At 32.8% G+C, this 16,886-nt stretch overlaps 1 protein-coding gene across 2 annotated transcripts in view; it reads left to right on the top strand.

Annotated features, from left to right (window-relative positions):
• LOC149736529 (E3 ubiquitin-protein ligase HUWE1-like) overlaps positions 1-16,886 on the top strand; it is a 61,216-nt gene that overhangs the window by 26,285 nt on the left and 18,045 nt on the right. The window contains exons 32-60 of one of the 2 annotated variants that reach the window (XM_089877114.1): positions 67-239; positions 475-681; positions 1,432-1,530; positions 1,725-1,799; positions 1,969-2,072; positions 2,606-2,687; positions 2,814-2,939; positions 3,005-3,126; positions 3,847-4,053; positions 4,618-4,769; positions 5,390-5,579; positions 6,402-6,585; positions 6,959-7,148; positions 8,473-8,643; positions 9,015-9,052; positions 9,118-9,268; positions 9,751-9,878; positions 10,469-10,612; positions 10,924-11,156; positions 11,374-11,593; positions 12,016-12,153; positions 12,734-12,821; positions 13,387-13,467; positions 13,633-13,734; positions 14,164-14,288; positions 14,585-14,651; positions 15,146-15,247; positions 15,785-15,838; positions 16,364-16,679. In XM_089877114.1, the coding sequence (XP_089733240.1) occupies positions 67-239; positions 475-681; positions 1,432-1,530; positions 1,725-1,799; positions 1,969-2,072; positions 2,606-2,687; positions 2,814-2,939; positions 3,005-3,126; positions 3,847-4,053; positions 4,618-4,769; positions 5,390-5,579; positions 6,402-6,585; positions 6,959-7,148; positions 8,473-8,643; positions 9,015-9,052; positions 9,118-9,268; positions 9,751-9,878; positions 10,469-10,612; positions 10,924-11,156; positions 11,374-11,593; positions 12,016-12,153; positions 12,734-12,821; positions 13,387-13,467; positions 13,633-13,734; positions 14,164-14,288; positions 14,585-14,651; positions 15,146-15,247; positions 15,785-15,838; positions 16,364-16,679 (4,069 nt within the window). Of the gene's footprint in view, positions 1-66; positions 240-474; positions 682-1,431; positions 1,531-1,724; positions 1,800-1,968; positions 2,073-2,605; positions 2,688-2,813; positions 2,940-3,004; positions 3,127-3,846; positions 4,054-4,617; positions 4,770-5,389; positions 5,580-6,401; positions 6,586-6,958; positions 7,149-8,472; positions 8,644-9,014; positions 9,053-9,117; positions 9,269-9,750; positions 9,879-10,468; positions 10,613-10,923; positions 11,157-11,373; positions 11,594-12,015; positions 12,154-12,733; positions 12,822-13,386; positions 13,468-13,632; positions 13,735-14,163; positions 14,289-14,584; positions 14,652-15,145; positions 15,248-15,784; positions 15,899-16,363; positions 16,680-16,886 lie in introns of both variants that reach the window. The other variant, XM_089877113.1, reaches the window with a different exon arrangement.

Below are 16,886 nucleotides of genomic sequence, written 5' to 3'. Positions count from 1 at the left end.
TTCGAAAACCATAGGCTCTTTAACCCACACAATTCAACCAATAACCGCAAAAACCAAACATTTCAGAAGGATCTGCAGCAGAATACTATTATGATGCTCCGTTGGCGAACCGTTCAACAAGTACCTCAGTATTTTCCTCATCTCCAAGAACCAACCAAGCCACAGGCACAAGCAGCAGGGCATCTGCCATACCCACCACTCGCTCCACACGACCACCAAATCTATCTGTCGTCCATCAAGTAAGTGAATCACAGCACTAAGTTTTTTTAACTGTTCGTGATATGATAAAACATTTTCGTCATTTTTTCTAGCTTTTTTTATTTTTTTTCTAAAAAAAAATTAGGACATTTTATCTCGTTTCCTAATTCATTTTTTGTAAATATTTCCGCTAAAAGTTGTTTTAATGCTAAATTGTATTTTGGCTGTTAAAATGCTTGTTTTGTGTAGAGTTGTAACTGTTTATGCCATTACTAGCTTGTCGACATGGGTTTTGCGCGAGAACAAGTCTTACAAGCTCTCATGCACGCTAGCACGTTGGAGGCTGCCACCGAGTGGCTGCTCACGCATTCCTCCGAGGACGATCAGCTCCTTAGAGCGATCTCAATGTCTCTGGAAGGCACTTCTGCTGCTGCTGCATCCGAAGAGCCGGAAACTGATGCGGAAGAAGAAGTCCGAGATCAGGTAAAAAATTGGACATTAATCACTGAAAAAAAGCTTTCTTTTTCGCCAAATATTTTGTTAACCTCTCAAAATCCCTTAAAAATGCTTTATTTGCGAAGTAGAATGCCTAAAACTGTCACGCCAATCTTTTTCCCACAAAATTGCGCCATTTTGTTCTCGTGGTTCACTTCCACTATTTAATTTCTCAACCACAGCGACCCCACGCGGATCTGCGTGATTTTTGAGTCGGCAACTTTAATTTGGTTTTCTTTTCACTATGGGATGCAAATACCTCCCCTGTGTAAAATACCACACTTCCTATACACATACTATGCAGCCAGTAACGTCACAGGTGCTCAGATGTGGATTATATATTTGGTAAAGCATGTAGCACCACCATTTTACTAGGATGTTCAGATTTTTGTGGTTAAACTATTAAAAGTTCCAAAACAGCGCCTATGGCGTTTTTTTGTTTTCTTTTTAACATTTTATTGCCAGTTGAAATAATTTAGCAAGACGATGGTGTGTAAAATAAACTAATTGTGCATTTCCTGGTTAATTTTTACAGCGTTCTATTTTATGTTATTTAAAAAAGGATTTTAAAAAAGTTTTTTTTATAAACCCTATATTTTTATTACTGCTTTTAAATAACTACATAATTTAAAAATGTGGTTAATTTTTTTGTTAACAATTAAAAACATTGTTTCTAAAAAAAAAATTTATTTTTTTTTATTTTTATTTTTTTTTTTTTAAATTTAATATATTTTTTAGGAGGGGGCACAGCTAGAGGAAGACCTAAGAGCTGCAGCAAGATCTTCTGTAGCTGAGCCTGAGGAAAATGAGAGTTCAGAACCTGATCCCTCACAAGACGTAAGACAATTGACAATTTTTTTGAAGAATTATCACAATTATGTTATTTTTTAAAAATGTCGCAGTTGTTTTTTTTTCTGAAATATTTATTACATTTCTGAGAAATTGTCTCGGTAATTGTTATTCTTCTGAAAATATTGCAATGTTTCCGAGATATTGTGACAATGCTGTTATGTATGGTTTTGTAAATGCAGGAGGACAAGAAAAAAAAGGAGGAGGAAGAGCAAATGAAAGTAGAAGATGAAAAAGAGATGAAAATGCTTAGTCAGGTAAAAAAAAGAAAAAAAAATACACTAAAAATTTTTTTGAAGTGAAAAAAAAAATTTAAATTAAAAAAAATTTTTTTTTTTAATTTAAACCTCATTTTAATTTTCCAAAATCATAAAAAAATTGTTTTTTTTTATTTTTTTTCTATTTTTTTAACAATATTTTATACAGGATGATGAAGAACCAATGTCAGCAAGCGATATTGATGATTTTGCAGCCAGCATATTTGAAAGGGGGTTAGAACTAGTCAACCATCTACCAGATACTGTGTACCGGTATGTAACGGAAAAATTGATTTAAAGGCCTTGACATGGTTCTATAAAAATTGATAATAAAGTCAATTAATGTGTTTTATAGTTAAATAATTTTTTTTTTATATGGTACTACTCAGATTTAGACATATTTTTGACATTTATGGTTTTAATATAAATTTTATCAATAATAAAAATTCTGTAGTTTTCTAATTTTCTTTTTTTCATTTTTATAGATGAGGTCCTTGTCAAGGACCTGGGATTTAGGCCAGATTTGGCCCATTACCCCAACACCTGGAAAGTCCATTTGAGTCTTTTTTTAATTTAGCTCTATTTTTTAAATGTTTATTCTGGTGTTTTTAAATGCAAGTTTTTTCAGTTTGAAAATAATTACAGCTCGATATTTGTTTGTATATTTCAGTCAGGATATTTTGTTTGTCGACCTAGCCATGCAACAAATGAAATATATTTGTTTATATTTACTTTGCACAACAACCTTGCTAAGCAATTATAAGTTATGGAATCCAAGCTTCTTTAAACGCATGCCTTTATTGCAGTGTGTGTGACGTCATTGTTGTCCTGATGAAAAGAGCCGGAAAAAACTGGTCCGATGGAGTTTTTAATAAACTAGTCGTGCAGGTAAATCTGCTTACATTTCCCTGCCTCGCGCAATTCGATTCCACCCCTTTAATATTCATGAGCAGAAAGTTTTCGAAGAAATTAACCACCATATGTGGGACTCTAACCCATCTACTTTTTGCGTAGATCAAAGAAAAATGCCAAAAACTGACAGATGATTACAAGTCTAACGGAGACGGCGTCTGGCTCCAAGATGACGAATTCTCAGATGGTTTAGCTGCCCAAGCACTTCTGTTTGCGCTCCTCTATGAGGTGGTAGTCACAAGCACTTTTTTCTTTGCCGTTATGGTTTGCATATTAATTTTTTTTCTTTCCAGGAAATGAAAGAGCCATGTACACGCGTGGTTAGCCACAATGACTTGATACCAACTTTTGTAGCTCTCTTATCTTGTGCCAGCACTTGGCTGCAAGACCATAACGATGTCTCTACTACACCCAAGTCAGTATTTTACTCTCATTGGCTTAATACCTTATCTTAAAAATTAGCTAGCACACACACACTAGAACAGCATTTTTAAATTTGAGTAAATTTACCCCTGGGGGTAGATTCCTCGTATTTAGAGGGTAAATAAGCTACCAAAATCCACATCAGTTGACAGGGCAGAAAAATTGTTCATATCGTAGTACTTTACCAGATATTGAACAACTCGTTGCCAAAAAGCTAGTGCATCCGTCGCATTAAATATAACTGATGTAACCAGTTGTTTTTGCTTTTTATCAAATGAGCGCCATTACATATTGGGGGTAAATCTGATACCCATCTTTGTTAAAATGGTAAAGCATACAAAAAAAGTTGAACCATTCCACTAGAGTTAAGATAATTGTTGGTATAGCTAAAGGTGTAACAATAGCATTCCTATACTTAAATCTAGTCCCACTTATTGTGGTACGCTGCTGTTCAAACTGTTGCATAAAGTCTAGACACAAGACACATGAAGTGTGTCACGGATCAACCACAGAAACTGATTAAATTTCAAAGCACAATACTATGGTATTTAGCAAACTTTAAACACTACAATTAAGTGCATTTTACTACAAAATAAATTTTCCTAGCATTTTTGTTCCACAAATATCTACATTTTTACATCTTTTATTATTATAATTTCAGCTCCAAAAAAAAATTATTTAACAGCAAAATTTCTACCTTCAAAATTTTTAGGTGGATATCTCCGGTCCTATTACTAGTTGACCTATACGAGCGTACATGTATAACTCTAGCAAGGAAATCTGAGCTTCAACGGCGTTTTGAAGGCCACCGTCGTGAGTGGAAATGGTTCGACGACCGTTCCGGACGCTGGTGTAGTTATAGCGCTTCGAACCATAAAAGCATTGATGACGCATATGCTGCTAACTTACCAGGCATTAGGTGTGTGTGTTATTAGGAGTTTAGCTATTTATAAAACAAGATTTAGTTTAGCTATTTATAAAACATGAACTTTATGTTTGTTAATGCGATAATATACTGTAAATTTTTGGTTTAAAGGCATAATCTGTATTTTTTTTGGTAGTTGTTTTTCACATTCTAAAGCTATCAATACTAGGCTAACTTTTGAGGTTGTGGCTCAGTGACTAGTTACTTGCATTTAAACTGAAGGTCACCAGGGTCAGATGCTCGATACTGTTAGCCGTGTCTCGGCAAGACAACAATTGTTGCTTCAACCCAGTGGTCACTAATGTGTTGTAGCCGGTGGCACAGCCAGGGGGGTTTCGGGAGTCGTGGCCCCCCTTTTAGACCAAAAAAAAACATTTTTTTTTAATTGAAAAAAATAGGTTTTTAAGTAATGGGCCAACAAAATAGGTTTTTAAGTAATGGGCCAACTCTGTCCTTAATCCCAATTCCTTTTGCCACGATGTAGAACCTCAAACCCCTCTAAATAATTACCCTTTTAAAAATATTCATAAATTTCTCACAAAACTTTATATTTGAAAGGTTCACTGCTGGCAGGCGAAGGTACACGATTAATTTTCTACAGCTCATCCAGTTTAATGAGGAATCTGGCAACAGAAGACCGATAATGGCAACTTATGTTAAAGACAGTTCTCTCACTGACAAAGATTCAAATAAAAAATCAAAATCTGAAGGTAAAATTTTTCAGCTGATTTTTGGAAACTTAACTGTTTACCTCTGCTTTTCTGTTTAAAGTTTTTAGATACAGTAGGGTGCGGGTAGATGGGACACCTTTCGCACACAATACCCAAAATATCCTGATCATGTTTTAAACAATTAACAACGGTCTAAGGAAGTCGTAATGATATAGTTTGATAATTCTTGAAATGTTCTTTGTTTACTACCAAATGGGAGGAGAAAATAGAATGAAAGGTGTCCCATCTTCCCCCACCCTGCTCCATGTTAATTGTTTAGCACTAGTTTTTTTCCTAGTGTATGTTGATGTATTAACCCATTGGTTGTCAGAGTGCATTTAGACACCTGGTATCTCATTTTAATTTTTCTTACAGGCAAGGCATGCTATTTTCCATTTATATGATTTTTTTAGCCCGCACATTAAATCTTATTTCTATTTTGTTGTATTAATAAAAAAATCTAAAAATCTAAAATAAACCAAATGTAAAAAACATTGCCAAATTCTAATATCGCTTGTGTGTAAAAAAACACATTTTCAAAATTATAAATAAATTTTAAAATTATAACTTAATTTAAAAAAACAAACAAAGTTCTCAAATTATAGCTAAACATTTTTCAGAAGAAACCATGGAAACAGACAACAATGGAAAAGCTGCAGAACCGGTTCCAACCAGCTCTGAGGAAAGTTTTTCCGGTTTTATCCGGTTGAGTCCAGTTGATGCAGATAAGCTGGTTCACTCATGTACTGCCTTTGTATGTCTGCCTGTAGATGCCGATACATTACATTCGTCTATGAGATTACTTTTAAGGTAAGTTTAGAAGGTTTTTATTCAAAATTACTTGATTTTAAAAGTTTAGAGTGTTTTTATTCAAAATTACTTGATTTTAAAAGTTTAGAGTGTTTTTATTCAAAATTATTTGATTTTAAAAGTTTAGAGTGTTTTTATTCAAAATTACTTGATTTTAAAAAGTTTAGAGTGTTTTTATTTAAAATTACCTGATTTTAAAAAGTTTAGAGTGTTTTTATTCAAAATTACTTGATTTGTTAAAATTTATTTAAATTTTATCCAAAAAATGTGGTCATTGCTGCCACCGTTGTGGGCGTATTTGTCCTTGGGTAAGACACTTGACAACAATAGCACAAAGTTACATACATGGTAACTCATAAGCAGGTACGAGGTGTATGAAACATAACACTTGCCCTGTTTAAGGACTTCCCCACCAAACTATAACATAGACATTAGTATGACCACTCTTCATAACACAGTTATTTAAATGGTATCAAAAAATAAAAATACACATAAACTGAAACACCATGAACATCAAAATATCATATGTCATTAATTTTTGTTTAATTTAGCTAATGCATTATACAGTAGGGTGGGAAAAGATGGGATACCTTTTTGTTCTATTTTCTCGTCCCATTTTGTAAACAAAGAACATACAAAGAATTAGAAAACCGTATCCTCACGACTCTCGTAAACCGTTGTTAATTGTTTAAAACACGATCAGAATATTTATATATTATGTGCTAAAAGGTGTCCCGTCTTCCTCCACCCTACTATACTTAAAAAAAACAAAAACAAAAAATTGCCACAATGCTACGACACTTATTTCTCCACTTCATACAGATTAACTCGTAATGGTATAGAGGGCGGTCACCTACGTGCTCTAATGTTCGCTGAACTTGGTGGCCCTGCAGCGCTTCTGAGACTTAAATTTAAACACGGTTTTGTGGGATTTGCCTCCCTTGCTACACTGCTGTTACGACATATACTAGAAGAGGATGCTACATTAAAATACTCAATGGATAAGGTGGGTGTTACATTTTTGGTGACTTGGTACATTTTTACAGGTCTCGAAACACAAGGCTCTTATTTTTTACTGTTCTACGTTGTAATGTTTTATTGAAATAGTGGTAAAATGTGAGGATAACTTCATGTCTAAACGGTAATTTTTTTTTAAAATTTATACTTAACTGGCCTTAATTCACAATACAAGCACGAAATACAGTATTAACTAAAAATCAGTAGAAAAATACTTTTTTTCCAATTTTCTATGTTTCTAAATTTCTATTTTTTTAAATTCACCACATTTGAAAGTTTTGATCAAATTTCAATTTTTTTTTAATTTTTTTTTAAATTGACTTTTATTAAAACATCATTTCTCATGTTGTATTGATCCGCAGGCAATCCATGATATCACTGTAAGTGGGGCAGGAAACGCAAGTTGTGGCGTGACATCCGGCAGCGTTGGTGCCAGGGAGCTCCACTATGTGCTCAGAGCTCTGGCTCCGGCTGCCTGCCAACATCCAGACCTGTTCTCGGAGGCGTGCAAGAAGAATATGAAGATTGTTCTTCCTTCTCTTACCAGCAGAAGTAAGGTTATCTCTAGAAAAGTCATACAAAAAAATTTTTAATGGCCTTGATTTTTTTGTTTGTAACGTTTTTTTATTAAATTTTCAATGATGTTTTTTATTAATTTTTTAGAAAAATTTTGGCGGACATTTATAAAATAGACTATAACTAGTCAAGCATAGATAAATATGGTGAATGCATTATACTTTGGCACTGCTTGTTTGTATGTACAATCAACACACAGTAAACGCCCTATACTGCTTAAATTGTGGTGATAAAACATGTGGTCATTGGTCACCCCTGTTTAAAAGTTAAAATGTCATGTTCAGCTACTATGACCATCTAACTATCAATTCCCTTGCCTCACTATAGAACCCAGAGGTTCTTAACATTTTCAAGACTTTAGCTATTTTTTTCATACATAAATCTTATATCTTACTGATTTAAAAAATAGTGTAGTTCACAAAATTATTTTTTTTTAATTTTTGTTTAAACTAAAAATTTTTGTTTAAAAAAATTATTATAAGTGTTACGCACACCATAAGCCAGTGGTCTAACTATACAATATGAACTAAAGTTCACATGCCTCTATTTCTAAATTATTAATTTAATATTTTAAATGTCATTGAATAATTCATCGATTTTTCTGCTTTACCTTTAGTTTATCATAATCCACACACACGGCATTTGATCTAATCTTTACACATGAAACTTAATTTGGATTGTTATTTTTAGGTCTTGGTCTGAAAAAAAAGTAAAGTTCACAAATATTTATAAAATTCTCACAAAACTTTTAAAAAAATATCTATATGATCTAATATAATGTTACGTGTCACTTAAAAAATATGGGTCAACCTTAAATATTTTTGCCTTAAGGTGGCTGTACACAGCATCCGGAATTCGTCCGTTTTATCTGTTTTGTCCGGTTTTCGATACCGCATGTGGAATTCGGTAATGGGTTTGCATACGACTTCGCAACCGAATTCGCATGCCGGATACTGTGTACAGCCACCTTAAGAGTTTTACTTTTGCAATATTATCCCAGGTCCTCTTCCAAATTAAAAATGTTTTTGCCTTAAAAAAATGACGAAGTTTTATTATGAATTAAAAAAATATTGTACCAATTTTATAAAAATTAAAATGTATATATCTTCCCAAATTTAATTAAAACTTTAAACAGCGAAACTTTTGCCTATGCACTTCATAATTAAAAAATAAGTCCGGATTTAAAATATATATCCACCAATTTCATTAAAATAAAAAAAGACATGCCCAAATTTAATCAAAACAGTGAAACTTTCTCTTTGTACCTTATAATAAAAAACACAACATTAATTTAAAACAGACGTGGAAACAGAAGAAGACAACTTAGTGAGTTCTACAGGTGTTCAAATCATCAGCCAATCTAAGAGAACCCAACAAGCTCAACCATCCTTACATTTACCACCTGTTGTGGTGGAAACATTGAAATTACTTCTAGATGCTCTTGTTGCTACTGATGATTTTGGTTCTGAAGGTAGAAAGACATTGAGTTAATTACTTTAATTACTTTAAAAATTTAATTGCACAATTTTGGTAAAGTGCTTTTTCATTCAATAATTTTAATAAAGTTTTTACTAAAAAATAAAAAATTAAGCTATTTTAATTTCTAGTGTGTATAATCTATATAATTGAAAATTTGTTTATAATTTTGTAAAAATGGTAAACTTTTATAGGCTATAACGTTAAAAAAAACTATACATTTAGTATGCCTTAACGTATTGTGTATAATTTTAAAAAGTAACACTTTTAAAAAGTTTGAGAATAAAATAATATAATTTTAAAAAATAACAATTTAAAAAAAATATAAGAATAGAAAATTAGAATTTTTAAAGTTTGTGTTTCTAGCAGGTGCAGATCAAAGAAACCCCAGTACTTCAGTGAAGGTATTTAATAATTGATTGATATGCATTGATCAGTATATTATTAAACCTTGTTTATTCTTTATTAGTTGGATGCAAGTACTTCCGCATCTAAAGATAATGAAGAACTGAATCTGCATCAGATTTTGCAATCGGAGCATTCTTTTGGGGAGAAGACGCAAGTAAAAAGTGAGGAGGGTGCCAAAAAATCTGACCATGACCCAAAAACCAGCATGGAAGGTGACTTAAAACAGTGTTTATTCTCGCCTATTGAATGAATGCAATCTTGTGTAGCGGGAAAACGACACTAATTGTTTCCCTACATAATAATAGTAGCACAAGTAATATATTAGGGTGGGGGAAGATGGGACGCCTTTTTATTCATTTTCTCATCCCATTTGGTAGTAAACAAAAAACACTCAAAGAATTATAAAACCGTATTCTCACGACTTTCATAAACCGTTGTTTACAGTTTAAAACATGATCACGATGTTTAGATATTATGTGCATAAGGTGTCCCATTCTCCCCCACCCTACTATACTATTCACATTTACAGTAATTTTATCACACTATACCTTAACAAAAGCAATTTTCAATAATTTTAATTACAGTCTTAATTTCCCAAATAACCTACACCCAATCTCACTTAAAATTACCGGTTTACATTCTTTCAAAGCACCAAATCAACACAAAATTTAAAATTCTTTTTTTACCCAAATAGGCAAACCCCTGGTTACTAAGTCAGCCATATTAAGACTGCTTGCTGAGTTAGTGAAGTCGTACCCATCGTGTGCCTACCTGCTTGCCAACCATCAATACAAAGCAAATATGACGCCTATTGTCACTCAGGTAACATTGGCTATTTTTTTAAATATTTTTTTAAATTGATTTCTCTATTATTTTAATATATGCGTTTACAAGATTTTTTTTTAATTTTATGTTTTTTTTTGGTATAAAGAACCCTTTTGATTTTGTTTCTTTTTGGCATAAGGAATTTTTTGATTTCTTTCGTAACAATATTAAAGTAAACTGTCTGAATTGTATGTGTTTTTTTTGGTATAGAGAACTTTTGAGTTTTTTTTTCTTTTTTGGTATAAGGTACTCGTTTGATTTTTTTGGTAACAATATTAGAGTAAATTGTTTAAAAAACCATCATAAATTTGACTGATGTATTATGCTTGATTCAACTAACTGTATAGTAGGGTGGGGGAGACGGGACACCTTTGGCACATCATATCTAAATACCCTGATCTTGTTTTAAACAATGGTCTATACTGGTTGTGAGGATATGTTTTTATATTTCTTTGAATGTTCCTAGTTTACTACCAAATGAGACAAGAAAGTCCACTGAAAAGATGTCCCATATTCCCCTACCCTACTATATAAAATACAACACATAAAATATTATATAATGTATATTTAAACCTCCAACTTCGCAGGATTGTTCTTGTCTGTCTTTCATTCTTGACAACCTTCTGACCCCACGTACTGAAGAAGCCGTGGCACCGACGCCACCAATAGGAGCCACGACTTCACAAGCCGTGCCACCAACCAACACAGCAGCTGAAGCCACAGGAAGCCAGGTTAGCACAAAAATAAAAATAAATTAAAAAAGATTTTTGGTTAAGTTTTAATAAATCATTACAATGTAACTTGCCGGTATCTGTTTTTCTATTTTTAAATATATTTATCCAAATTTAAAATATGTTTTCCTAATCTAAAAGTATTTTTCCCAATTTAAAAATATTTTTTTCTAATTTAAAAGTATTTTCGTACTTGTAAAGTGTTTTTCATATTTAAAAGTATTTTTCCTAATTTAAAAGTTTTTTATTAACTTAAAAATATATTTTTCCTAATTTAAAAGTATTTTTCCTAATTTTTTTTGCATTTTCAGGGAGAATCAAAGCCTTCAAATTGGGATAAAGACTGTCCTGCCCTGTCCCGTGTTCTTCTCGCTTGCTTGGCAGCTTGCCAACTCCAACACCCATCAGGCACGTCCACCCTACCGGGTCACGACCCACACGTGGCACTTGTGTCAGAACTTAAATCGGCGATATCGCGCACCGTGCACACACCAGAGTCGCCCCAGAAGCACAAGAGGCTCAGAGCTTTGCTTGAAATAGTAACGTAAGTTGGTAAAATATGTTTGCTAATAAATATGAAAGTCGTAGTCGTCTGTTGCTGCTAGTATATGCTATTGTGATTTTATTACTACTTTTATTTAAAATCATTTTTAAATTCAAAAAAAAGATTTGACATTTTTTCTATGGGTTAAATTTTTCCATTTTTTTTTATAAAATTATAAAATATTTCATTATGACATCACAACTGCTCATATCCGCAGCACGATCATCGAATGCACGCGTACAAACCCACAACAGCCTCGTCGTACCCTGGCAAGAAACCAACTTCCTGAGCCTAACGTTGACCAGTCTCAAAGTGTGGTGCCGCGGCTCATGGTACGGCGCGGCCTCACCACAGATTTGGCAAAAATCACGCATTATATTGATCTAGGCTCATCTGAAATGGCAGACACCGTGAACGCAGCATTACGTCCTTTAGAGGTATTTGTTCTATTTTCTTAGTATCGTCTAATGTAAAAACTTAAGTAGCTAAAGTATGGACTAAAATCTAAATAGATGAAACAAATTTTTCATGAATTTCATTTTAGTTAAATGTGATTATAATTTTTCCTATTTGCTTAGTATTGTTTAATGTAAAACTCAGTGTATAATCTTTTTTCTGAATTCTAAATAAATGACTAGTAAAATAGCTCCTTTTTTAGTATAAATTTTTCAACAAAAAACAACAGATTCTCACCCGCTACACTACACACACACAAGTCTAGGGAGGTAGTTTGTCCTATTTGCTTAGTATTGTCTAATGCAAAAACTCAATGTTCAATCTATATACTAAATTCTATGAAAGCGACTGGTAACATAGCCCAGTTTTTTTATAAATCATTCAATTAAAAATATTTCAACAGATTCTCACCCGCTACACAAGTCTCTACAGCAACAAAGCACAACAAAGTGAAAGCAAGAAGACAACAACAGAAGAAGAAACCTCACAAGCCAGAAGTGAGCAAGTGCAGGATAGACAAGCAAGTGCAGAAATTACTTCAGTGAGTATCAGAGCAAGTCCGATTTCTGTTTCTTGTTTTATGACTGTTGCCAGTGGCGCAGCCAGACAAAAATAACGGAGGGTTTTAATCAAAAAATTTAATTTTTTTTTTTTTAATTAAATTTTTGGGGTTTAAATGGGGGGCCCGACACCCTAAACCACCCTGGGTGCGCCACTGGCTGCTGTCATAAGTTGTAACATTTTTTGGTATTCTGTGAAAATGTGTTTTATTTGGGTTAGCTTCTAAAACAAGGCATGCCATGAGACTTTTTCCCCAGAGTTAGATTTTTAACCTAGAAGAAATCGTTTGTCTTTGTATTTTAACTATTGATATTAAACTATAATTACCAATAAAAATGTCACAAACGTGTTTTGAAAAAAAAGTAAAAAAAAGCAGGCTGTAAACTTGACCATTGTCGGTTCCAATGACGCACAGGTTCTGTTTTTAGCCGTAACAATGGAATACATAAACAATAAAGTTGTTTTCAAGCAATTATAGCTAGGTAAAAGTTGGTTACAGTATTTTTTCCATACATTATTTTTTTTAAATAATAGTTACAAAAATCCTTTTTTTTCTCCAGAATTCTCTTCAGGAATGGTTAAATAGTGGCAACAATGATGGCGAATGTCACCTTTCAACGGTTGCCACTCTTCTAGCTGCAGATGATGGTAGGCTAAGTTTTTTTTACTGTAACTTTTAATTTTTTTAGGAAAATTTCTTATTTTTTTTTAATTTTTAGTATTTTTTTGTATTTTTTACTTATATTGTTACAGCTAAGGCCTTGGTTCAGTTATTTTTAGCCATATTTAAAAAAATTAAATTCGATTTTAGTAATGTGTCTGATGCCCAGGAAACTGCTTAGCCAAAGTTGATTCTTGGCGCAATATTAGAAATACACCATCTAGTGAAAAACTATTTTTTAATTTACTCTGATATTGTCTTGCTAGATGGCAGACAAATTTTGGTACAACAAAAATTGGGTGTTTCAGTATTATAGTAGGGTGGGGTAAAACGGGACACCTTGAGCACAACATAATATTAAAATATCCTGATTGTGCTTAAACCATTAACAACGGTCTATGGGAGTCGTGGGAATATGGTTTTATAATTCATTAAATGTTTTTTGTTTACTACCAAATGGGACGAAAAAATATGATGAAAAGGTGTCCAATTTTCCTCCAACTCACTGTATATTATCCTTTTTATACATGTAACAATACCACTTCATCCTAGATAACCTGTCAGATGAATACATGGACGTTTTAAACCCAGATGATGTCAGCCAAGAGTCAGATCTTCAGTATCTTGATGCTTGTAAGTCAAATTGTTATCTTTCTTTGACAATTTGAAAAAAAAAGCAACTTTTTTTAACATTTCTAATTTTTTTGCTTATAAGTTTTGTTTAAAAATCTCAGTTATTTATTTTTTTTTTTTACTATTAATTTTTTTTATTTTTTTTACTTTTTTTTGCTCTTGCAGCGGAGATGCAGCCTGGCCACAGACAGGATGTCTTTATGAGAGAGGATGAAGAGGAGATTGCAGCATCCAGGATCGAACAAGATCATGACGAAAATGATGGGGGTAAAAATTTAAACATTTTATAAAAAAATTTTGATGAATAAAAAAATATTTTAAATAAAAATTTAAAAAATTATTAAAATCCTACTCCAAAGAACAAATAAATATGAGAGATGATAAAAATAATATCGTTTAACGGGTAAATTTAATAAAAAATAAACTGTATGTAATACCATGTACTTACTTTTTGACTGTTTTTAATGTTTATGTGTAAAATATTAAGATTTAACGCAATAATCCCCACAAAATACACGGACAGCTATAATAGAAATTTAAAAGCTATTCTTGTTGCCTACGATTTGTAGTAATGACAAATCTATCCAAAACCAACCGCCGATGCCACGCTGTAAAACCTCACCCATAGAAAAAAGAAAAAGTTTGCGGGTAAAATTTTAATAAACTGAGATTTGATCTGGATGTTTAATGTTCTAGACACTGTAGCCGTGGACGAGGATGAGAGAGTGGAGGATGACATTGCGGATGACACCATCAATGGGGATGAATCAACCGACAGCGAGCAAGATGAAGACGATGACGACGACGACGATGATCAAGACGTAATGTTTTAATTTAAAAATTTAAAACGCTCTGGACTGTACCCTTTGCGATATTTTGCATTTGTCTTTGTAGAATTTATATTTTTTTTGGCATTTATACATTTTATGTGAATTTTTAACTTAAATATGAAAAACTTATAAAAGTTTGTCAATGCCTTTATTATATTTATAAAAAGTTTGCGACCAATTTCTGTTTTCTAAGAGTAGTTTTTGTGGATGCTTTTGTAAGTGTAGCGTAAACGGCAAATTTGCATCATTTTTTTAGTTCAATTTTTTTTTTAATTTTTTTTTCCTAGGATGAAATAGAGGATGATGGTTCAGAAATGGATAACCAGGAAATGGATGAAGACGAGGTTATTGAAGGTTCGTATCTCTATTGTTCTAAGTGGGTGAGATCCCACAGCAAGTCACTCCATGGAGAAAGATATTTAGGCTGAAGTTGGCCTATTACAGTCGTGGTGTTATAACCCAAATGTTCGTTAGATGTTTTGCCTTTGGGTTGTATATTTACCAGTATTGAGCATTGAACCTAGTATCCTTCAGTTACTATGCCACAGCAGTGAACAAATATTTTTCTTTATTTAATTTTTTGGTGGGTAATATTTTGGGGTAAAACTTCAAAATTGTAAACTGCTAATTTAAAATATTGGATTTTTTTCTTTTTTTACAGTATGTGGAAAAAATTCCCCCATTTAGCATTGACTAAAATACCTAAATAAAAAAAAACTTTTTTTACAGTAGTTTGAAATCTGCTAGTCTAAATCAGTGGAATAACAAAAATAAAATCTTTTTTTTACAATATTTGGAAATTCCTTTCAAGATAGCGGGTTGACTTACAGGGTGTTTTTCATCAACAGAATTTGGGGAAGATGTTGATTATGAAACATTCGTGTACGACTTCATGCATGGCGACCACCAAGATATGGATCTTTTCATTCAAATGGAAGATATATTTGGAAGTACGTGTTTTATTGTATTTTTCTCTAAACCAGTCCAATAATTTTTTGACAATTTAAAGTAGGGTGGGGAAGATGGGGCGGCTTTTCATTGTCTTTTATAGTCCCATTTGGAGGTAAACAGGAAGATTCACAGAATTATAAAACCGTATCCTCACAACTCACATAGACCGTTGTAAACTGTTTAAAACACAATTCGGATATTTGGATATTCTATTCTAAAGGTGTCCCGTCTTTCCCCACCCTACTATATACATGGTAAGGGTGTGACACATGGATTTTGAAATTTATTAAAAGCATTTACTTCTATATAAGAAATTGTGGACATTTTCTATGTTTAAAATTGTCTCGCCTTCCAAAAGTAAATTACATTAAAAACGGCATATGTTTAAAGAAATTGTGAAGAATGTTTAAAATTTTCTCCCCTTTACAAAAGTAAATTGCATTAAAAACTTCATATGTTTAATCAAAAAAGTCGTCCCAAAACTTAAATTTGAGTATAATACATCCATAATCATACAGAAATATTTTCCTTTCTAGGCATGCCTGGTGGTCGGTTACCAAACCAACTTATACCCATGCATGATGGCCCAGGTAGAAGATTAACACTACCCCTTGTAGTACATGATGATAACAGAGACAACAACAATACTAGTAACTTAAAAAAATTCTCATGTTTTTAAATATAAATTGCCAAATTTTGCATTTTAAAAAAAAAATAAATTAGCAAAATTTTGCTATTTTTTTTTTAAATTTCTTCTTTTTTTAAAAATAAATTGGCAAAATGTTGTAATTTTTTTTGTAAGTTTTTGAATGTTAGTGCATACAGGAACCAGTAATTCAAACTTACATTTGCAATGATTTCATAATCTTTTTTTTTAAAGTGTACTCTTCAACCATATCTGTATAGCAAATGGGCGGCGGGCCAACCCTCTGCTAAAATTACTTAGGTTACTGTAGGACCTTACACTTATACAATAGTATAAAATTGAAATCTCCAATTCTAAATCCATTCTTCACTTTTTATTGCTAAAAAATCGTAATCTGATTCATTCTTTCATTTTTTGCAAAATATTATTTTTTATTTTTATTTTTTTTAATCCTCTCATCTTCTTCCAGCACGTAGCATTCCCCCTCCTCCTGGGATGATCGCTCTCTGCCATCCTCTGTTAGTCCGGCACGCCAACCACGCCCAGATCACTGACAGTGGCGGTCCAATCTCCATACCAAGACAGGGCTTCTCTCAGAGCTTTGCCAGCGTTGCGAGTGGTACACGTAATGTGGCGGATGGCTGGACACACCAGGTGTCGCGTGCAGGCAACCTCTCCACTGCCCAACAACAACAGTTAATAAACCAACAGGAGTCCAACCACACCATACATCTACATTATACTGGTGGCAGGCAACCAAGGAATGCACCGTTAGTGCTGCAGAGGTAAGAAGAAGTAATGTCCTAGTACTTTGTATACACTAATATTCTAGTACTTTGTATATACTATTATTCCAGTACTTTGTATACACCTGTTATTTTATTGTATGTCAGTATGGTCCTTTAGCATAGCAAGCCATTAAACCTGAGGTCTAATTTGGCCTATTACCCCGATACATCAATTTGTCATTACGACTTTATAATATTACACTT

The sequence above is a fragment of the Ciona robusta genome, chromosome 4 (assembly GCF_009617815.1).
Source record: "Ciona robusta chromosome 4, ASM961781v2".
Taxonomy (NCBI): domain Eukaryota; kingdom Metazoa; phylum Chordata; class Ascidiacea; order Phlebobranchia; family Cionidae; genus Ciona; species Ciona robusta.
This window is presented reverse-complemented; position numbering and strand designations above follow the sequence as displayed.